Here is a 23591-nt window from a genome sequence, read left to right as displayed (position 1 = left end):
TGATGTGAGGTGTTTGATAACCTTTTGGGAGAAATGGAGACAGAAGGTGTGTGTAACTTGAGAAAATTCCCTGAGTGAGTCTTGTTATTTTTGCCTCTTCCCTGGTTCAAAGTTATACTGTTGTAGGAAGATGACTGACTTTCCCCCCAAAGATCATTTCTTGAGAACAGTTGCTGTTCAGATAAAAGGAACCTTTTTAAAGTACATGAAAATGCTCCATAGTTTGAATGACTAAACTGCATTTCTGCTGCGTGATTGTTTTTTTTTTTTTATATAGTTTGATATTGTTTTGTTTGGTCCGATGTCTCTGGATGTTGTGTAAGAAGGAAAGGACTGAGGTTCTGATTAGATTTCCCTCCGGAAAGGACTGGTTTTACTTTCTAAATCTCTAGCTAGGTTTGCTAGGAGGTGACCTAAGAGTTCAGATGCAAAGATGGCATTTCTGTCTCCAATGGCAGCTCTACTCCAAGACCGAGGGCAAAGGAAACTCACGGCTTCTCTTTGTGAGAGGACCTTGGATGACGTGCAACAAGATTTCAGGAAAGGGCGCTTCTCAGGGCTTACCTGGATGGGCTCCTTTGTGGTTTGGCAGATGCTGCAGGTGGTCTGCATTGCCTCAAGTCCAAGCTTCTGCCTTCTCAAATCAGTGAAGGCCCAGGCCATCCATCAGCTCCTCACCCACCTTAAAGAACTCTAGTGCCACGGGGCTCCTTAACCAGCCGCCCATGAGCCAGAGGAATTTTAGCTTTGCTTTTTCTTTGAAGCAAGGGGAAGGGGCACTGGAACTGCCAAAACCATGTTTGAAACTCTGGCGTCTCATTTTTACAAGCTACTGAATAATGACTCCTTTAACTCTGTAATAAAGATATCCCTAAAATGAGGTCAAGGACAGCGGTGGTCCAGTGGTAGGATTCTCGCCTTCCACGCAGGAGACCTGGCTGGATTCCCAGCCAATGGACCTCATGAGCAGCCACCATCCATCTGTCAATGGAGGCTTGTCCATTGCTATGATGCTGAACAGGCTTCAGCAGAGCTTCCAGACTAAGATGGACTAGGAAGAAAGGTCTGGCAATCTACTTCTGAAAGCAGCGAATGAAAACCCTATGGATCACAATAATCTGGTCCACAACAGATAATGGAAATGGCGCAGGACCGTGCACCATTTTGTTCTGTTGTGAACGGAGCCACCATGAGTAAGGGACCCAGTCATTGGCAGCTAGCAACAACAAAATTAAGTGGGGGGCAAAGGTGGTCACTAGTTTTCAAAGCCTTAAAGGACACCTACAAATTAAGTGTTGCAAGAAAATGTTCTCGGGGGAGGGCAAACACGGTACCGGACTTTGGTGCTCTGCTAGGCACAAGAAGTACCTGGCAGTTTTCCATTCCAACCAGCATGACCCTCAGCTGTGGCCCTTGAACGTGGTAACTCATTGAAAAGTCTGGTGTTTACTGTGTGTCTTGTGATCTTGTCAAGGCCTAAAGGGTACGTGGCCCTGCTTGTCTCTCTCCTCCAACCTCCCTCCCTCCTATTTCATCATCTGCAATTAAAATACCTCTTGGGATACAGAAAGAAATGCTTCTTTTAAGTGCAGCCTGAGATAAGAAGAGAATGCAAGGAAACCGGAAAGTAGAATGGCCAAACTAAGATGTGTTTGATCCAGTAAATGGAGTTGACAGCTGGAAATAGATTCTGAAATGTGGAACTCTTTCTGGTTAAAAAGTTAATGAGTAAAGAAACTGAAAAATATGAGGCTAAATACAACACAGTAAAACCTGCAAAAGCTGGGACCTGTGTAAGGTGGAAACATGTCAGAGAAGGAACACTGAAGTACTTTCCACTAAAATGAGCGGTAGAAAAGCACTAAGACTGCACCCAGTCAAAGGCGGAAAACTTCCAAGACCGGGAAAAACAAGGCAGTCCTGTCAAATTCTGGATCTCATGGGTTTCACTGTACGTACAAATAAGCCTTGTTTTAAAAGAAGAAAAGAGAATAAATGGATCAGAATTGATGATAGAAAGTATTATAGAAGAAAGTTGTGGAAACTTTCTTGATCATCTAGCTCTCTCATGTTCTCATTCTGTTGTATCTGGTCTTCAACTACATAGGGGACCCAAACCCTCCTATTTTCTTCCACTGTATCAGTTGCCTCTTGTCCTGTCCATGTGGTCCATCATTTCAGCAACACACGTGCTAATATTATATATACACGTGCTAATACATACCAAAAAAAACCAGGTGCTGTTGAGTCATTTTTGATTCTTGGTGACTCCATGTGTGTCAAAGTAGAATTGCACTCCATAGGGCTTTTGATGGCTGATTTTTTTGGAAGTAGATCACCAGGCCTTTCTTCCAAGGTCCCTCTGAGTGGACCTTACAGTTAGCAGCAAGCACAGTTAGCTGGTTTGCACCACCCAGAGACTCTTTGCTAATGCCCACAGCTTCCTTATTCCGGTGCCCTGCTTCTGATTAACTCATCAGGTGAAACCCTGACTGAGGGAATCCTACTTCTCCCTTCTTTCCCTCTGCACCAAGCTACCAACTGCTGCTACAGATTTGCAGATTGAAACCACAAGAAATTCCTGGCCTCCAACTGAGCCTTTAACACAGTGCTCTAGTCTTTTTTATTTGCTTGTCTCTTTTTTTATTTGCTTCTGTATTCTTCAAAACAGTCATTTCAAACCTTGGCCATTCCAAAAAATTTAAATATCTTTTAATCAAAACGCACCCTGAAAGTAAATGACAAATTCAGAAAAAAAATTGTGGTGTTTATGAGGAAGGATTGAGGTTTATAACATAGCTCTTGCAAATCAGTGAAAGATAAGTGTCCCAAAAGAAAAGTAGACAAAGGACAAGAATCAACAAGTTGTAAAAGAAGAAATACAACTCATCAATAGAGCATAAATGGGGTCAGTTCTGGCGATCTCAAACCAATACAAAATGGAAACAACCATGAGGCTTAAACTTTTTTTACTTTAGAAAATCCTCAAAGATTGAGTGATTATGTAAGCAGCTTTGGAGAAAGTAGGGGGAGATAAGTACTCACACCTAGTGCTGATGGGATTGTAAATACGAATGGCTTGCAATACCCATCGAAAGCTTTAAAAACGTCTATACTACTTAGCCAGCAACTCCACTGGTAGGAATTTATCTGAGGGAAATAATTAGAGATGTGGGCAAAAGTTTTATTCTGAGGGTGATTCATCTCAGAATTGTTGATGATAGTAAAAACTTAGATGAATATTAACTGAAATAATTATATTAATGTTAATAGTTTAAAAAAAAAAAAACATGGCCGTTGAGTCAATTCTGACTCCTAGTGACCCCATAGGACCCAGGAGACCTGCCCCATAGGGTTTCTAAGGAGCGCCTGGTGGATTCAAACTGCCAGCAAAATTTGGTTAGCAGACGTAGCTCTTAACCACTACGCCACCAGGGTTTCTGATGTTAATAGTTAAGCTACGTTGTTAATGTATATGATGTGCTGTGAAGTAAATGAAGCCTGTTTTCACACAGCATATGCAGTACAATCCCATTTATGTGTATATGTTCAGATGTATATGTAATCATGGAAACCCTGGTGGCATAGTGGTTAAGTGCTATAGCTGCTAACCAAAAAGCCAGCAGTTCGAATCCGCCAGGCGCTCCTTGGAAACTCTATGGGGCAGTTCTACTCTGCCCTGTAGGGTCTCTATGTGTTGGAATCGACTCGATGGCAGCGGGTTTTTGGTTGTATATGTAATCATATTTTACTTCAGATGATATCTGTGTGCCAGGATTACATTTAAACAATTCTCTTTGAGTGCCTAACTGTATACCAAGTATACCTGTGTTTACTGTATAGTATTTAACAGGAATTTGAATCATTTTTCCTCTGAGCTTGGTATGAGGGAGGTGATCTCTCAGTAGTGACCTTCGCCCACCACAATCAATTGGTAATAGTCACGAATTTGGGGATTTGAGAAAGTATTGCTGTTTTCTGTTATTTATTATTCCCCCTTTTAAACTGTGGGTTGTTTCTAACTGAAGATGTGGCAGCCTCTCAGTAAATTTTTTGTGGAATAAATGAAATAACCATTTATCAACTTATAAAATTCGTAAGCATTTAAACAGTTGGATTATCTCTTGCTGAAGAAGAGTTTGGTGAAAGTGGTATTTTCATACACTGCTGATGGCAGGGTGATTGATGTAACACTTCTACAAAGTTAGTTGTCAGTGTATATCAGAGCTGTAAAAACGTATACCCTCCTTGACACAGGGAATCCTTTTCTGAGAATCCATTAGAGGGCAACACACAAACCGAAAAACACACACACAAAGGAAAGAGTGTGAAGTACAAAGATAATCTTCCTAGCATTATTTTGTATAGTAACAAGAAAAACTGCAACACCCTAAGTATCCAAAGATAGGAAACTGTTTTTCTAAACTGTGGTACCTTCACTGAATAGAATATTATGTAGCCATTATCAGGTGTGATTGTCAGGAAGACTGTGTAGCAATGAAGAAAAATGTTAAATGTTCTATATTGTATGAAATATATGTCTGCTGAAAAATATGTAGATTTTTTATCTACCCTGATTATAACTAAGTAAATATAAATAAATAAATAAATATTTATATGAGAGACAGTGTGAACAAAATATTTATATTAGAGAGAGTACGAGCAATAGAAAAAAAAAGTCACTTGACTATTAGTGTGTAGTTACATTCAGGTTTTTTCTATTCTCTACTCTTTTAATGTTTATATGTTAGTGAAACCTGTAAGAGCTGGAACTCGACAAAATTGCCTTGTTTTTCTGGGTCTCGCAAGCTTTCTGCCTTTGAAAGGGTGCAGTCTTACCACTTCCCTATCATTCTCTATTAGTGGAAAATATTTGTGTTTTCTTTCTCTGACAGGTTTCCGCCTTACACATGTTCCAGCTTTCACAGGTTTTACTGTGTGTGTATGTTTATATATATGTATATAAGTCTTTATGTATGTATGTATATGTATATATACCTACACCCAGACATACACAGACACACATATATATGCAAAAAAGAAAAAAGAGTTGCTTTCAAGTCGACTCTGACTCTTGGTGACCCCATGTGTGTCAGAGAAGATCTGTGCTCCATAGGGTTTCAATGGCTGGCTTTTCAGAAGTAAATAGCCAGGCCTTTGTTCCAAGGCACCTCTGGGTGAATTCAAACCTCCAACCTTTCAGTTAGCAGCCAAGTTCATTAACTATTTGCACCACCAAGGTGTGCTAATTCTCTCTCTTTCCCTCTCTCTGCATACATATACGCATGTAGTCCCCAACTTATGATGTATTAGGATTAAAAGGAACTACAGTTACAACCAATCTTTTTTTTTTTACATCTTACCATTAGTAATATGTACTACGTACAGCATTGCAATGAGTAATTTTCTGATATTATCATTCTCAGATGTTCAATTTTATGACTTACCGTTTAAAACACTGCCATATAGCAGGCTATGGCTTGATCTGGAATGGACTTGGTATCAGTGTTGGGAGTCATAACAGACAGAAAGTTGGGCAATGTTCACCTCTAATGACATACAACAATTGAACTGCACAGGCGCTCAGCAGCCGTTATGACTCTGACTTCATTGTTGACACTGATGCCAACTTTATTGTAGACCAGGCCTGTAGCGTGATCTTATTCAGCGTTTTGTACCAGAAGAAACATTAGTTGTTAATTTGAAGCTGAGTTGTTCAAGTTTCTTTAACTGTAACACCTGCACTGCTTATACCCCCAACAATGTGTCTAGCAAGAGAAGTCATGCCATTGAAAGTTCAGATTTATGAAGATGCTGATTTAAGTATAAATAAAGATCGGAGGGAGCCCTGGTGGTGCAGTGGTTAAGATCTTGGCTACTAACAAAAAGGTTAGCAGTTAGAATCCACTAGCTGCTCCTTGGAAACCCTATGAGGCAATTCTACTCTGTCCTATAGGGTCGCTATGAGTCGGAATCAACTCAATGGCAGTGGTTTTTTTTGTTTTTTTTTTTTTGGTTAAAGATCAGATTTATAAAGATACTGTTCATAAAAGGTGATAATAATGAAAACTAAAAAAAAAAAAAATTAGGTATTTGACTTACATCAGAACTGACTTATGACAGAGTTGTAGGAATGGAACCCAGTTGTAAGCTGGGGAATACCTGTAAATATATGTATATATTCGCATATAAAATGTTATTAACTAAACTTTTAGGACTTGAGTATCCATGATTTAATTCAGTGAATGCTTGTGAGACACTTAATGAGCAAGGCCCTGTGCTGGATGCTCTTGGAATCCAAAGTGAATCAAATGGATTCTGCCCTCAAATTCCTCACTGCCATCTGGGAAAGACAATGGTTACATAGCTAATTATAATACAACTACATAAAGTGCTGCCTAGATTGGAGGGGCTGTTCAATCACACCCTTCCTCTCTTCCTGACTCCAGAAGCCAGAAAAGCATCAGATACAGTCTGTTCAGCTGGGGTACAGTGAACTAGAGAATGAGTCAGGCCTTCTCCCAACTCCGCATGGGTCCCAGGGCAGCTGTAGAACTGCAGGTCTTTCTCATTGCAGGTGAAGAAAATGGACAAGGTGGAGTAGGATGAGAGGTAGGGAACTGGAAGCCCTCTTCTGGGGTGCTTGCTGCCTAGGATGGGGAGAGCTGATGACAGGGGTAAGGAAGAAGTGAAGGTGAAGAGCACACACCAGAGCCAGCCCAGTGGGACCAGGGATTCTCCAATACTCCTTCCTGAGAGCAAAGAAGTCAGTGCTGGAAGGGAGAAGTAAGGAAGCTTCCTCTCGAGTTTCAGAGAAGGCAAATGTCTTAGTCTTCCCTTCCCTATGGGGCAGGGCAGAATCTCTTACAGAGACATTCTTATAATACATCAGGAGTTCTGAGAAAAGAGAGATTACCCTGAGTGGTCTCTGATTCCACACAATCCTGTTGTTCTCTTTAAAGCCTATTTTTAAAACTTCTTCCTTTTCATTTAAGAGATCAGGAGCTCTGGGACCAACAAGAGGGCCCAGGCAGGGAAAGGTTACATCTTGCATGGAGACTGCTGTTCTGGCTCCACCAGTCCTGTGGTGCCGTCCTCTCCCACAGAGTCTGCTAGGCCTGATCTGACCTCACAGGGTGCAAATGAAATTAGCCCAGGACCTCCTCATAGGGCCTCTTCCTGTCCATGAAAACAATGACCCTGCAGGAAACAAGATATAGCAATACATTTATTTTTATTTATTAAGGGAAAACAACCCACAGTAGCCCTCCCCACTCAGTTTCCTGGGTAATTAACAGCTGTCTGGATCTGGTCAAGACCAGGGTGGATCATTGGCCAAGAGGAAGTGAGCTGGAGCAGAAGCTATTAGAGAAGAGAAAAAACAACCACTGGAGAGCTCCACTTTTGATTTTTGCAGGATGATGAAAAGAAATAGCTCAAGTTATATCAGCCGTGAAAGTCAGCCCGCGTCACCTGCATGGAACCCGATGAGGCACATTTGCCCTCTTGGCTTGCTTTCACTTGGCCACTCTGAGAATCCATTCAGGGCTGTTGTAGGCAAAAGAGGATATTTTCTGATCTGGGAAGCAGGAGGGGATGGACTAGTTAAACTAGGGGGAGAGCAGTGGTTTCCCAGACACAGTTCAAAACTATCTTCATTCAGGCCTGTGTAATAGGTGGGCTGAGAGGAGAGTATGAACACCAGAACAATTTATATTTCTACCTTGAGTATCAAGTATCATGCTGGTTATAGCATAGACTTGTGAAACAGGTAGACCTGCTTTTGAAGCCTCATATGACGAGTCTTATCTTTAAAACAAAGGTAACATGACTTAACCTGCTCTGCTGAACTGTGGTAACGGTTAAAGGTATACAGATCCTGGCTAATAGAAACATTCAATAAATGATAGCTTGCTCATTCCATCTACCCACCCACCCACCCACTCATCCGTCTGTCTATCCATCCATCCATCTCCCTACCTATCTACCTAAACCTTCCTTTCTTTTCTTATCCCTCCCTCCATCCTTGCCCTATGTAATAAACCAAAACCAAACCCACTGCCGTTGAGTCGATTCTGATTCACAGGGACCCTATAGTACAGGGTAGAACTGTCCTATAGGGTTTCCAAAGAGTGCCTTGTGGATTCAAACTGCTGACCTTTTGGTTAGCAGTCCTAGCTCTTAACCACTGTGCCACCCTATGTAATAACAGAAATTTACCTTCTCACAGTTCTGGAGGCTGGCGGTCCAAGATCAGTGTCAGCGTATTGATTCCTTCTGAGGCTTTGAGGAAGAATCTGTTCAACCCCTCTTTCCTAGCTTTGGGTAGCTCCAGGGATCCCTTGGCTTGGAGCTGCAACATCACATGGGGTCTCTTCCTCTATATCTGTGTATCTTTCCCTCTTTTATAGGGACAACAGCCATATAGCATTAGGACTCATCCTACCCCAGTATGACTTTATGTTAACCTAAATAATATCTTCAAAGAATCTATTTTCTAAACAGGGTCACATTCACAGGTACAGGGGTTATGACTTCAGCATACCTTTTGGGGGACACAATTCAATCCATACGTAGTATGTATGTCTGTTTCTCAAGCTGAAAGAACTGAAGAAAAAATTCAAGCCTAGAGTTGCATTAGTGAAGGATTCCATGGGGAAAATATTAAACAACGCAAGAAGCATCAAAAGGAGATGGAAGGAATACACAGAGTCATTATACCAAAAAGAATTAGTCGATATTCAACCATTTCAAGAGGTGGCATATGATCAGGAACCGATGGTACTGAAGGAAGAAGTCCAAGCTGCTCTGAAGGCATTGGCAAAAAACAAGGCTCCAGGAATTGATGGAATATCAATTGAGATGTTTCAACAAACAGATGCAGTGCTAGAGGTGCTCACTTGTCTATGCCAAGAAATATGGAAGAGAGCTTCCTGGCCAACTTACTGGAAGAGATGCATATTTATGCCTATTTCCAAGAAAGGTGATCCAACTGAATGTGGAAATTATAGAACAATATCATTAATATCACACACAAGCAAAATTTTGCTGAAGATCATTCAGAAACGGTGCAGCAGTATATCTACAGGGAACTGTCAGAAATTCAGGCTAGTTTCAGAAGAGGACGTGGAACCAGGGATATCATTGCTGATGTCAGATGGATCCTGGCTGAAAGCAGAGAATACCAGAAGGCTGTTTACCTGTGTTTTATTGACTATGCAAAGGCATTTGACTGTGTGGATCATAACAAACTATGGGTAATATTGTGAAGAATGGGAATTTCAGAACACCTAATTGTGCTCATGAGGAACCTTTACATATATCAAGAGGCATTTGTTCAGACAGAACAAGGGGATACTGATTGGTTTAAAGTCAGGAAAGTTGTGAGTCAAGGTTGTATTCTTTCACCATACCTATTTAATCTGTATGCTGAACAAATAAATAATACGAGAAGCTGGACTTTGTGAAGGAGAACGGGGCATCAGGATTGGAGGAAGACTCCTTAACAACCTGCATTATGCAGATGACACAACCTTGCTTGCTGAAAGTGAAGAGGACTAGAAGCCCTTACTAATGAAGATCAAAGACCACAGCCTTCAGTATGGATTACACCTCAACATAAAGAAAACAAAAATCCTCACAACTGGACCAATGAGCAACATCATGATAAATGGAGAAAAGAGTGAAGTTGTCAAGGATTTCATTTTACTTGGATCCACAATCAACAGCCACGGAAGCAGCAGTCAAGAAATCAAAAGACGCATCGCATTGGGTAAACCTGCTGCAAAGGACCTCTTCAAACTGTTGAAGAGCAAAGATTTCACCCTGAAGACTAAGGTGCACCTGACCCAAGCCATGGTATTTCCGATCACATCATATGCATGTGAAAGCTGGACAATGACTAAGGAAGGCCGAAGAAGAGTCAACGCTTCGAATTGTGGTGTTGATGAAGAATATTGAATATACCATGGACTGCCAAAAGAATGAACAAGGCTGTCTTGGAAAAAGTGCAGCCAGAATGCTCCTTAGAAGCAAGGATGGTGAGACTGCATCTTACATACTTTGGACATGTTGTCAGGAGGGATGAGCCCCTGGAGAAGGATATCATGCTTGGCAGAGTACAGGGTCAGCGGAAAAGAGGAAGACCCTCAACGAGGTGAATTGACACAGTGGCTGCAACAATGAACTCAAGCATAGAACAATTGTGTGGATGGCGCAGGACCGGGCAGTACTTCGTTCTGTTGTGCATAGGGTTGCTATGAGTCAGACCGACTCGACGGCACCTAACAACAACAACAAGAACATATCTATATGCATTTTTAAATATTCTTAGACTGAGATATTGGAAAAGGGTTCATAAAAGGATTCCTCTTGTGAAGGGGCTGTGACAGAAAGGGAGTAGCTCTGCTGCTGCATCCATTCTGCCTTTGTATGTTTCTGTTGACTTTAATTTCATTGAAGAGAGTGTCCAGGAAGATTATGCTGGAAGCCCTCATGATCTGAAAATCCTTATAGGGAATTTAGGTGAACCTTCAAGAAATGGAGACAGAATTCTAGAGCTCAGTAGTCATGCCACAATGGAGGACTATGTTTGCTGCCTTGGTGAATACTTCAGCTATTTAGAGGTCTTAAAAGGCAGCCTCTTCCAAATTGATTTCTAACCTACCAACATGGATTGATTGAATTAAGTTCTTTTAATGCTTGGCACTTATACTAAGGGAAAAGAGATTGAATTATTGGCTGAGTTGGGCAATAAAGGATGTGGATCTGACCATTCACTCCTACGGAGTCCATTCTCCTGCCCATCAGAGCAGAGTCAGTTTCTGGTTGGTGCCTCTTCTTCCAAGATGTTATGTCAGAAATGAGGCTTTACTCCTCTTGTTGGCTGAGTTCATTCTTCAAAAAGCTGTGGCTTAATTATTTTTATTGTTAGCTATTGTAGAGTCGGCCCCCGACTCATGGCTACCCCATGTACAGCAGAACAAAATGCTGCCTGGTCCTGTGCCAACCCCATGGTAAGTTGTTGCTCAGACCATTGTGGTCCACAATAATTTCCACTGGCTGATTTTTTTAAGTAAATCATCAGCCCTTTCTTCCTGGTCCTTGTTATTCTGGAAGCCCTGGTGACACCTGTTCAGCATCATAGCCACAATTCACCATTGACAGATGGGTGATGGTTGTGCGTGAGGTACATTGGCCTAGCATCAAACCTGGACCTCCTACACGGAAGGCAAGGATCCTACCACTGAACCACCACTGTCCCAGCTAATTATAAATGGTTCCATTCCTTTAATTTGCTTAAGGGGGCAAAGCTTAATCAATGCAGGAATCAAAACCCTTTTATTTTTTGCCAGTCATACTGAGCAGTACTAACTTTGTTGTGTTGTGTACTGTTGGGTAGTTTATTTACTCAAAATCATACATTTTAAACCACATGCAGAATGCTTTTAATGTCTCCTTTTCCCGAGGTGAATTTTCACAATAATGTTCTGGAGGAAAGTCCTCATATTTAGAATTTTTGTTTACACTCGTAATGAAGTGATTCTTAACAGAACTCAAAAAAAAAAAAAAAAAAAACTATATAATTCTTCCTACTGCCCAAAGTGGGGCTTAAATATTTGCATGAAGTTCAAGTCTTGACACTGTGAGCACTACGTCAATGCAAGCGAGAAAGACTCAGTTTTATTAAAAGTTAATTATCCAAGGAAATATATCTGCTAAGGAGCCCACGTTCTGGCATTCCAGCTCAGGAGTCAGGAATGGGCACGAAGAGGGTGTGTTTGTGGGTCCAAAAGCCAGTTGCTGTCAAGTCAATTCTGACTCATGGTGGCCCCATGTGTGTCAGAGCAGAACTGTGCTCCATAAGCTTTTCGGTGGCTGAAAGTGACTGTCAGAAGTAGACAGTCAGGTCTTCCTTCTGAGACACCTCTGGATGGACTTGAAGCTCCAACCTTTCAGTTAGCAGCCGAGCACATAACTGTGCTCTGTTTGTGGATCAGGGGTAGAGAATGATGTGTTTGGCTTGTCTGGATAAGGGGCTTCTGTGGAGGAGTTTAGGGAGGGAGATCGAAACCAGATTATTGAGGGCTTTGAGAGTCTTATTTTTTTTTTTTTAATTTTGGAAAAAATAACAGGTCACATAATAGGAGTCACATTTAAAAATGTTACATTGGTATCAGTGTGCAAAATGAATTGGAGGTGAGAGGGACTGGAGTCAGATTGTCCACCTAGGAAGCTGGAGTGACAATCCAGGTGTGGAAAAATGGCAGTGAGAATGGAAGGGATGGAAGAGACATGAAAACAAATTATTAAGAATGATTAATTCATGAGGTAGACACCAAAGTGAGTCAAAGGTGACCCAGTGACCCTGGGGGCTTGGGGAATAGGTGGCTGGGAGAATGGGGAAGACTTGGTCAGAAGGGAAGCAGTCGAGAGAAAAAAAAGGAAGGAGAGAGGTGGGAGGGGAAATGGAGAGAAAACTTGTTGATTTGAGGTAAAAGAAGATGAGTTTGGTGTGAGATTTGTTTTGTGTGAGGTTGGATACTACAGGAACAGGTTTTAAACATAAAAATGATAATTTTTAGGAACTGCGGGTTGTCTTAGTTATCTAGTGCTGCTATAACAGAAATACCACAAGTGGATGGCTTTAACAAAGAGAAATTTATTTTCTCACAGTCTAGTAGGCTAGAAGTCCAAATTCAGGGCTTCAGCTCCAGGGGAAGGCTTTCTGTCTCTGTCAGCTCTGAAGGAAAGTCCTTCTCATCAGTCTTTCCCCGTACTAGGAGCTTCTCCTTGCAGGAACACTGGGTCTAAAGGAGGCTCTCTGCTTCTGGTGCTTCTTTCTTGGTGGTATGAGGTCCCCCACTCTCTGTTTGCTTCCCTTTCCTTTTATCTCTTATAAGATGAAAGATGGTGCAGGCCACACCCCTGGGAAACTCCCTTTATATTGGATCAGGGATGTGACCTGAGCGAGGATATTACATCCCACCCTAATCCTCTTTAACCACAGGCAGACATTACGATTTATTTAAAAAAAAAAAAAATTGCCATTGAGTTGATTTTGACTCATAGCAACCCTATAGGACAGAGTAGAACTGATAGGGTTTCCAAAGAGCACCTGATGGATTTGAACTGCTGACCTTTTGGTTAGCAACCATAGCACTTAATTACTATGCCACCAGGGTTTTCTATGATTTATAACACAAAGGAAAATCACAAAATGGAGGACAACCACACAACAGTGGGAATCATAACCTAACCAAGCTGAGAGGTATTTTGGGACACAATTCAGTCCATGACATAGGTCTTAAAGAGATGGATAGATTTTTTTTTCCCCAATTAGTTTATATATTCATGGATAAATGTCATTTATTATAAGAATGAGACAATGAACATTCAATTCCTATTTTTCATTTTTATAGATGTGAGGATTGAGAAAACTTGTTCACATAAATAAGTAGATGGGAACGAAAGAGGTTTTGTTGTAGTGAAGTCACTCAAGTCTTTGAATTAAATTTCAGCTATATGCCAAAAATCACAGTGATCTGTCATCAAAAATTATTTTTCATGATCTATCAGCTCACAACTTGATTAGGCTCCCCTTCAGCTCTGTTGAAAACGAAGAACTGGAAACCGACTTGGAAAAAGACATGTTACTCAGCCATTTGAGGCATTCACCTCCTTGACATTGATATGGATATTTTCAGTTGTTATTTCGCTTGGTGGCCATTTTTGCCCCCAGTGGCAGTGCTCCATGGTAAGATTTGGGATGTGGGAGGAGTTCTATCTTCCTGAAATGGAGGAAGGCCACCTGTGGAAGTGGGTGCTGGGGGAGAGCTCACCCCTCCATCACAAAAACACCTTCTAAGGCAGATTCGGTATAGGAAAGAACAATGAAAATGGCTATTGAAGGTCTATAAATTGATTCCCTTCAAATTGTCTTGTCTGTTCACCTTTTGGACAGTCTTTATGTATCCCTGGGGGCATGTGTACCCACTATGAAGACTGTTCATCTAGAGTAAAGCTCACAGCCGTCAGGTAAATTGTAGGCCCTTTGCAGATCCACAGGGACTTAGGAAGGGTCAATGGCCAGATTGGACCATGGGTGTGTGGACAGAGGCTTGCCCTGGGCTCCCTGACCAGCTGTCACCCCAACCAGAATGACCTTATTCCTGCCTAATGCAACTGGTAGCAGAAAGTCCATTCTGTTAGCAATTGAGGGTGGTTTTGGAGGGAGAATCAAGCCTATTTTAGAGAAAAAGAGCTCCTTGGGAACCCCTGACAGAGCAGACAGGCCCAAGACATGGCCCTTGGCAGAAGTTTTATCTTTATAAACCACAGAACCCATTTTCCAGCAAATGGATTTTCATTTTACTCTATCACAGCATTTTTTCCTTTTGGATTATCATTGTAGCTAGGCTTTATAGAGACCACTCTGGACTGAACCTTTCTTGCCTTTTTGGTTTTCATCCCCCAAGCACCCTGACTTTTCACCAATTCGGCCGCTCTCTGAGTTTACCCCAATGGTACTCCATAGACACTAGCATTATTTTACTCGGTGACACTCAACTCCAATTATTTTTGTTTTGTGTCTATTTATCCAGTTAGACTGCAAGGCTCAGCAAGGTTGTGATTGGCCCAAGTTCATTTGCCTAATCATTGAGTGAGCCTTCCCCCTACTTTACAAAAGAAAGACAAATCATCAGATTTAACCAAACCATAGGATTCCAAGCCCAGGACTCTTATTTTCCTGAGATGTGGCCAGTGTATCTGATGGCTTAAGACTTTTCTCTTTGCTGTATCATCTTGATAAAAATCAGGGTCATTCCAGCCTGTAATCAGATAACATGTTGTTACATACTAATGTATTCCCTGATAGCTTTGTACAAACTTATTTGGACCAGGCCAACATGAGCTAATTATAGATAAGTGCAGATTGGTGTGGATTTCATGGGCTGTCCCAGTCATTACTTCCTTAGGGCAATTATAAACCTAAGGGCAGAGGTGGTACCCTGTCTTGTGGCCCCACAGCTTTTGGCATAGGAGTTTGTCAGTGAATAAGCAAATGGATTCTGAGAACAGAGGACCCTGGGTAGAATATGCGGTTTGCAATCAGCTGCTCACCTAAAGGTTGGTGGTTCAAACCCACCCAGCAGCTCTGTGGAAGAATGACCTGACAAACTGCTTCCGTAAAGATTACAGCCAAGAAAACCTTATGGAGCAGTTCTATTGTGTAACACATGGGGTCACCATGAGTTGGAATGAACTCAATGGGAACAAGTAGTGTCTACGTTGATTCTCCCAACAGCCCTGTGTAGTGGTAGCACCTCAGCATTGATAGCAGTGCCACAGAAGCACAATGGAATAGTGAGAAGAGTATAGACCTCAGAACCAGATAGCCTTGGAGACTTGGTTTGTTTGCACAGGCCCTTCTACTAGTCATGTGGCCTAGGGAAACAGCACTACCTTTCTTTTTATTTCCTCAAAGGTAACCGAAAAGGGAGGAGGAAGAAGATATAGAGGGAGGACTGCAAGGAGGAAGAGAAGAAAAAAAGGGAGTGATTCTGAAGCTTGGGGCTGATGACATCAATGGATTTTGTTAAATTGTAGAAACATATTTGGACCTCTGTGGTTGAAATCTTTTGTAGGTCCTGGGAATTCAAAGACTTAATTAGATTCAGTTCCTGCTGCACACAGTCTAGTGGGGAGACAGAGGTAAAAATGACAGTAAATAAAGCAGCATGCTGGATATGATGGAGGTGCACATGGAACATGAGGGAAATCAGTGAGACGTCTTGTGAGCTCTCTTGTATCTTGAAGATAAGGTTGAGACACCTAGACCACATGATAGGATGACTAGGTAAATTCATGACTGCTGAAGAACATGGCTTCCACTTATATTGAGGGGGGTGGGGTCAATATTAACCTGGAAATAGGGCTTTAGTAGCTTGTTACAAGTAACTCTCCCCTTCTATGGTTTTACATTGTCTTGGGTAGAGTTATACAGGTTGGTTTTAGTGACTGACCAAAACTAACATGTGTAACTTGGCAGTGAGAGATTATTTTCAATGACAAAATCAAGATTATAAAAGATCTAAACAGTCTGGAACAATAAAAAACAACCCAGTGCTGTGGAGTCCAAATAGGCCCACCTTAACAAGATGAAGTTTTTGTATTTGAATTACAAAAAAAACCCGAATGGGTAACATTTTTTTTTTTTTTTAAATGGGGAAGATAGCTTTAATGCCATCACCTTTGTTAAAGCCTAACAGGGCTTACTTGATAATAAGTTCAGTGAAAGAAGATATAGGGATCTGGCCATAAAAATATTATTTAGAGCTTTATGATTATGCTTAGAAATATAGATTAAAGAGGTATAGGCTATGGTTCTAATATTTTCTGTGCTAGAATATTATGATGTTCAGAAGAATGACTGCAAATAGTTAAAAAATAATGTTTCTTGAAATTTAGCCATTGTCTAAGATTTTGTCACCTGATGTGATTTTCCTATGTGTTTCAAATCCCACCTCTGTGATTTTAATGAGGTGGGATTAGTGGCAGTTATGTTAGTGAGGGAGGACTCGATCTACAAGATTAGGTTCTGTTTTAAGTCAATCTCTTTCGAGATATAAAAGAGAGAAGCAAGCAGAGAGACGGGGGACCTTATACCACCAAGCAAGAATTGCTGGAAGCATGCATCCTTTGGACCTGGGGTCCCTGTGCTGGGAAGCTCCTGGACCAGGGGAAGATTGGTGACAAGGACCTTCCTCCAGAGTTCACAGAGAGAAAATCTTCCTCTGGAGCTGATGCCCTGAATTCAGACTTCTAGCCTACTAGACTGTGAGAGAATAAACTTGTGTTTGTTGAAGCCCTCCACTTGTGGTATTTCTGTTACAGAGCACTAGAATTTTTTCTTGATACTGTGTTTTTTCACTAATTAAGGCATGCCAATTAAAGGACTAATTCAGAATTTTATTATGAGTTATGGATTTTGATACTCATTATGTGGAATGACATTGTCCCGGCAGACCCTGGACATAGTAAATACTGATGATATGAGTCAAGGATAAATTTTTTTTTTTTTAATTTTAGTTCTTGAAAATTTTCAAAACATGAAACTTTTCAAAACATGATACAATACATTCTTCCATACTACAAAATCAGCACTTACAGCCCAAATAAAGCCGAAGGATTTTATTATCTTAGGAAAATTACCACTACAATGCATTCTTCATTACTGCAAAAGTAGTACTTACAGGCCAAATAAATAAAACTAAAAGCATTTGAATCTCAGGAAAATTACCACTACTGTGTATTCTTCATTATAACAAAAGCAGTACTAACAGCTACACATGGAAGCAATGATTGGGCCCTAAGATTTAATGAGGGGTAAGAATAACTTATAGGAGTTCGAGTCTCTTGAAAAGTACCACTGTAATGCATTATTCCTTATTGCAAAGGCGCTGTTGACTGTTCATAAGCTAGAAAAGCAGGGAGCCAGTAACACCTGGAAACAATGAATGGTGCCAAGGAGAAAATGGCCACTCTGAATGAATGAAGACTAAGAATACATTATTCTCATGATAAATAAGTTCTCACAAGAACATAGTAACTGGGAAACAAAGTGAGGAGGCTTATCTCACAGAAATAAAGACAAGCCTGTCAAAAGTTTAGAAAATTTACACATCCAGGAGGAATCACCTAAAACAATGCTCAATTTACACAAAAATGAGGCTCCAGCTCAGGGTTCTTGAGTTTTATGCATTTCAAAAGGCTCTCACCATGAGGCTAAACACATTAAAATCAGGCTACCTCCTTCCCCAAGAACTCCAGAGGCTTAAGAAGTGTTTGGGATACACTGTGTCCCACGGGTCACAAAATGGTTTGAAACAAATGGTTCTTAAGTACAGTTGCTAAATAGTTATATTTTCTTTAAGTTTTCATTTTGAAATAATTTCAGACTTCAAGTTGCAAGAATAGGAAAAGAACCCCATATGCCCTTGACCCAGCTTCAGCATTGGTCTGTAATTTTTTTTTAATGCATTAAGAAACTTGTCATATGGGAGGGCAGAGTTTGTAACCATCAGAGCTTGGGAGCCTGATAAGGTTTGTGATGTGGGCTGGATTCATATTTGGTCTCTCTAATATTTTTTTTTTTTCTCGTTCTCCTTCAGAGAATCCTGAGCGAGCAGCCCTATATTTTGTTTCTGGCGTGTGCGTCGGACTGGTCCTCACCCTGGTTGCCTTGGTGATGAGAATCTCTTGCCACACGGACTGCCGGCGGCGCCCCCCCAGGAGGAAGTTCCTGCAGGACGAAGAGAGCAGCAGCGAAAGCAGCGACAGTGAGGATGGCAGCTTGGACACCGCGTCTGACCTCTCCGTCCGCAGACACCGCCGCTTCGAGAGGACTTTGAACAAGAACGTCTTCACCTCCGCAGAGGAGCTGGAGCGGGCCCAGCGACTGGAGGAGCGGGAACGCATCATCCGGGAGATCTGGATGAATGGCCAGCCTGAGGTGCCCGGGACCAGGAGCCTGAACCGCTACTACTAGAGAGCGGGGCAGCGGTGCAGCATCCCCACCAGCCTTTCAAGCCCGAGCTGCTGGGAGCTGCCTAGAAGAAACAGGGTCTACACGAGGGTGGGTGGGCACAGGGCACTGAACCCAGTTCTGCTGATAGACACAAGCAGATGGGAGAGGAATGAATGCCTGGATTTTTGTTACGGCGGCAGAGAAAAGCAGGACAACCCATAGTCTAGCCAGGAAGGCTGATTTCTGCCCCTTTTTTTTTGACTGAATGTGTGGAGAAATAGAAAAACCAAGTTGGCTCATCCACCTTTCCAAGTCTTGGAATGGTGCTGGAAAACTGTCTCCAGCAATGTATGGGTAGAAATCAGAGAAACGGGACTGTGGTTTCTCTCGATTTTTGAGGCTCTTTGAAGTTTCAACAGATTTCATTAGGATGTCTTACTCCTTTGCAAAAGCAAAGATTGTTGTGGCATCAGGGCTAGGAATAGCAGGGTGAACTTAACCCAATAAATGCAATTTTCTAAGTGACTCCATGCTATGGAGGTCATTTTGATCCAGATAGCATGATCCATGCTTATTATTTATAGCTAATTTTTTAATCTTGTGTTGCAATGGTAACCTTGTCCATTTTAACTGGCACCTCAGGGATTAAAATCCTATTTTTTAGTGTATTTCCTCACCTCATTCATGAAAATGAATAGAATTATTGTATTATGGGAGAAGTGTCAGTGAATTATAAAATGTCAATAACCTCAAAGGATGAAGGGTTTTATTTTAAATAGTTTATAAAATATATATATTAATATGTATATTTGAAAATGCTGCATAAAAATAAATGTTGTGGGTTTTTTTTTTCTCCCCCTTCCGAAGAGAAGACAGTTTTGTTATAACTGCAGATGTACATGATTTTAAACATTTTGTGCAAAAACACAAATAACTTTGATTTTCCAAGAGACGAATGGGAATGGGAGAAGGTGAGGAATAAAGCCAAAATTAGGATAGGGTAAAAAAATAAATGTTACATAAAATCATCTTTGTTTTATGTCTGTTTCTGTGATTTTTTTGTTTACCTTAAATAACAACCCTGTTATATAGGTGAGTATGATCTTTTGCCAAGCCCTTCAAGGATCTGAATGGAGAAATAGCTCCAGTATGACTATGACCTTTTCATTTTCTGTATGTTGTATGTTAGGGTTGCAGTATGGTTGTATGATTGAGTTATTGTTAGGCAGATAAAGGAATAGAAGATTTACCTAAGGCTGGAATAAGACTGTGGCCCATTTATGGAGGTAGGAAGTTGGTAGGGAAGGAAGAGAGGCAAGGCTGCGCCACATTTAGAAATGGTTACAGAGGAGGGCGTGACGTCATGCAGACTAATAAACATGGATAGTGAGATCTGTCTGTTGGCTCCCTTCTCTTGTCATGGAGTGAATTCCTGTTTGGCCTATCTGGTTGCTAGAACCTTCCTACTGTGATCCCTCCTATCCAATGACTTCATAGCCATGCCTATGTGGATGCTCAGGAGACTTCTTCTGGCTGGGCCTCTGTTCTTTAGCAACCCACTCACTGTTACAGGGGTTGGAGGGCTGTCTTTAGAACTGAGCAGTCATGAATCTGTTTGCCAAAGGGGCGATACAGTTTGTTCAAAACCATCTGTGATTGACCTCATTTTGGGTGGCCTCAGTGGCGACTAACAAGTACCAAAAATCTTGCTAAATCAGGATCTCTGAACCCTTGTGTTTTCAGTCCCTTAGCAACAACTGTGGGAATCATCCCATTATCCTAAGCTTTAAATTAACATCATCTATTTTGGTCTGCTAAGGAGCCCTGCTGGTGCAGTGGTTAAGATCCTGGCTGCTAGCCAAAGGTCAGCAGTTTGACTCCACCAGCTGTTCCTGGGAAACCCTATAGGCCAGTTCTAATCTGTCCTATAGGGTCACTGTGAGTCAGAATCTTGATCTGTGTCTCTGACAAAAATGAAACAATTTAGAGCTGACTTTATTTCCAGGATGCATCCAAGGCTGATTACAGGCAGTGATTATGACCCTTGTTAGGTAGGGGCTACAGTGGTAGATAATGTTTTGGTGGGAGCTGGGGCATCTGGTTTTTCCACTTTTTACTCCAATATCCTGATGCCTTTCTACCAAGTCCATAAAATTCCAGTCTTTAGGGTGGTGGGGGCATAGCCTGAGTCAAAAAATACACTAGTTGACAGTTTAACGAGTTGCTTCATTTGCATATAACAAAAATTTCTGCTTCTCAGCCTAAGATAAGGGCATCTCCACTGTTGCCTTCCTTGCTCTGATTCAGTCTTGACTCCATCTTTTAGATCTGCCATGCCATTCCTGGTTCCAGTGTCTATAGTAGGCCGTTTTAGTTTGCAACACCACTGCTCATCTGTCAATTTGTCGTACTGTGGTGGCTTGCATTTTGCTGTGATGTTGGAAGTTATGCCATAATCAATGACCATGGAAGCAGCAGTCAAGAAATCAAATGATGTAGTGTATTGGGCAAAACTGCTGCAAAAGACCTCTTCAAAGTGTTAAAAATCAAAGATGTCACTTTGATGACTAAGGTACGCCTGACCCAAACCGTGATATTTTCAATCACCTCATATGCATGTGAAAGCTGGACAAAGAATAAGGAAGACTGAAGAATTGATATATTTGAATTACAGTGTTGCTGAAGAATATTGAATATACCGTGAACTTCCGGGAGAATGAACAAGTCTATCATGGGAGAAGTACAGCCAGAGTGCTCCTTAGAAGTGAGGGTGGCTAGACTTTATTTCAGTACTTTGGGCATGTTGTCAGGAGAGACCAGTTCCTGGAGAAGGACATCTTGCTTGGTAAAGTACAGGGTCAGTGAAAAACAGGAAAACCCTTAACGAGATGGAGTGACATAGTGGCTGCAACAGTGAGCTCAAACATAGCAATGATTGTGAGGGTGGCACAGGATCAGGCAGTGTTTCATTCTGTTGTACATAGGGTTGCTGTGAGTCAGAACCAACTTGACAGCCCCTAACAACAACAACAGTGGTTTACAACAGAAAGATATCCAACTTAAGAGCATTTATTGACTCACATAACTGGGAAGGGCAGAGTTGGATCTGGCCTCAAGAATGACTGGATTGAGGGGCTCAAATGTTAGGAAAAGGTTGGTCTTTCCTCTTAGGTCTCACATTTGCTTTTTTCTGCTACTGGCCTCATTTCTTTCTACTGCATATGAAATTGTGACACACTTGTGTTAGAGTTGGTACAAGTTGGATTTCTTGCCATGGATCAAGTTCCCACATAGCCTACAGATTGTGTGTATGTGTGTTCGTGTAGCACAGTCTCACTATTTACCTAGCTCAGTACACAGCAGCAAGGTAGCATGGGAAGAGATACTTTTGGTGCAGCTTCCTGATCTTCCTAGGTTCCACAGAAAAGCACTAGCTGATAATTACAAGTCTGACAAGGCTTTCAAAAGGGTAAGGTGCCTTAGGAACTCAAGAGATCCTCCTCAGGTGTAAGGGAGCTCCCACCACCTACTCTTGAGAGCCTCCTCCTTACCTGCAAGGCACAGATGGTCATTATCAATGTATGGCATATTCAGCTGAACCTCAGCCATGTGGTAGGGAACATGTCACAGGCACTTCTGGATTTATATAAGCCCAATACAAGGACCCCAGGGGAAAGAAACACCTTGCTCCAAAATTCTGAATATAAAATCACAGGGAAGGACTCCTTGGTCTTGCTTGTGTGATGTATCCATCCCTGGACCAATGACTGTGGCCAAGGGGGTTAGGCCTGGCCAAGAAGACAGTAGAAATAGGATACTGGGCAGACACTAGCAATAACTACTATACCCATGTTTCTTATCTTTCTTGGTTTTCTATCTTTTTTTTTTTTTTTTTTAGTTTTCTCACTCTTCTTCCTTTTTCTTACCTCTTAATATTGATCCATCCATAGTTCTAACCTTAACCCACTGGTCTTCTCACTCCACATAGCCTGAGATATCTCATATGCTGCAATGGCTCTAATAACCACTGGCTCTAATGGCATGCTATCGATTTTACATATTTCTATCCAGTCCTGGATAAGTTTCATACCTATATAGCTTACTGGTGCTCAACCACAGGAGACATTTGTCCTGCAATTGGCAATATCAGGACGATATTTTTTGGTTCTCACAATTGGAAGGAGGGTTGCTATTGGTATGTAGTGAGTAGAGGCCAGATGTGCTGCTAAACCTCCTACAATGCTGAGCCCATCCTTCCAGCCATCCCCATGAAGACCCCATACATGTGAGTGAAGAAATCTCCATGTGATTCCAGCTCTCAGCCATTTGACTCCTCTCAACTATATCATTAATATCACACGCAAGCAAAATTTTGCTGAAGATCATTCAAAAACAGCTGCAGCAGTGTATCAACAGAGAACTGCCAGAAATTCAGGCCAGTTTCAGAAGAGGACATGGAACAAGCGATGTCATTGCTGATGTCAGATGGATCCTGGCTTAAAGCAGAGAATACCAGAAGGCTGTTTACCTGTGCTCTATTGACTATGCAAAGGCATTCGACTGTGTGGATCATAACAAATTATGGATAACATTGCAAAGAATGGGAATTCCAGAACACTTAATTGTGCTCATGAGGAACCTTTACATAGATTAGGAGGCAGTTGTTCAGACAGAACAAGGGGATACTGATTGGTTTAAAGTCAGGAAAGATACGCGTCAGGGTTGTATTCTTTCACCATACCTATTCAATCTGTATGCTGAGCAAATAATCCCAGAAGCTGGACTATATGAAGAAGAACGGGGCAGCAGGATTGGAGGAAGACTCATTAACAACCTGCGTTATGCAGATGACACAACCTTGCTTGCTGAAAGTGAAGAGGACTTGAAGCACTTACTCATAAAGATCAGAGACCACAGCCTTCACTATGGATTACACCTCAACATAAAGAAAACAAAAATCCTCACAACTGGACCAATGAGCAACATCATGATAAATGGAGAAAAGATTGAAGTTGTCAAGGATTTCAATTTTACTTGGATCCACAATCAACAGCCACGGAAG

General features: G+C 41.5%; 1 protein-coding gene across 1 annotated transcript in view; it reads left to right on the top strand.

Annotated features, from left to right (window-relative positions):
• Positions 1–20241, top strand: part of EVA1A (eva-1 homolog A, regulator of programmed cell death) — a 62598-nt gene extending 42357 nt beyond the window's left edge. The window contains exon 5 of the mRNA XM_064269068.1: positions 18174–20241. Coding sequence (XP_064125138.1) covers positions 18174–18550 — 377 coding nt within the window. The 3' untranslated portion in view covers positions 18551–20241. The remainder of the gene's footprint in view (positions 1–18173) is intronic.
• The last annotated feature ends 3350 nt before the right edge of the window (positions 20242–23591 follow it).

The sequence above is a fragment of the Loxodonta africana genome, chromosome 15 (assembly GCF_030014295.1).
Source record: "Loxodonta africana isolate mLoxAfr1 chromosome 15, mLoxAfr1.hap2, whole genome shotgun sequence".
Taxonomy (NCBI): domain Eukaryota; kingdom Metazoa; phylum Chordata; class Mammalia; order Proboscidea; family Elephantidae; genus Loxodonta; species Loxodonta africana.
The sequence above is the reverse complement of the archived record's forward strand: the minus strand, read 5'-3'. Positions and strand labels throughout refer to the sequence as shown.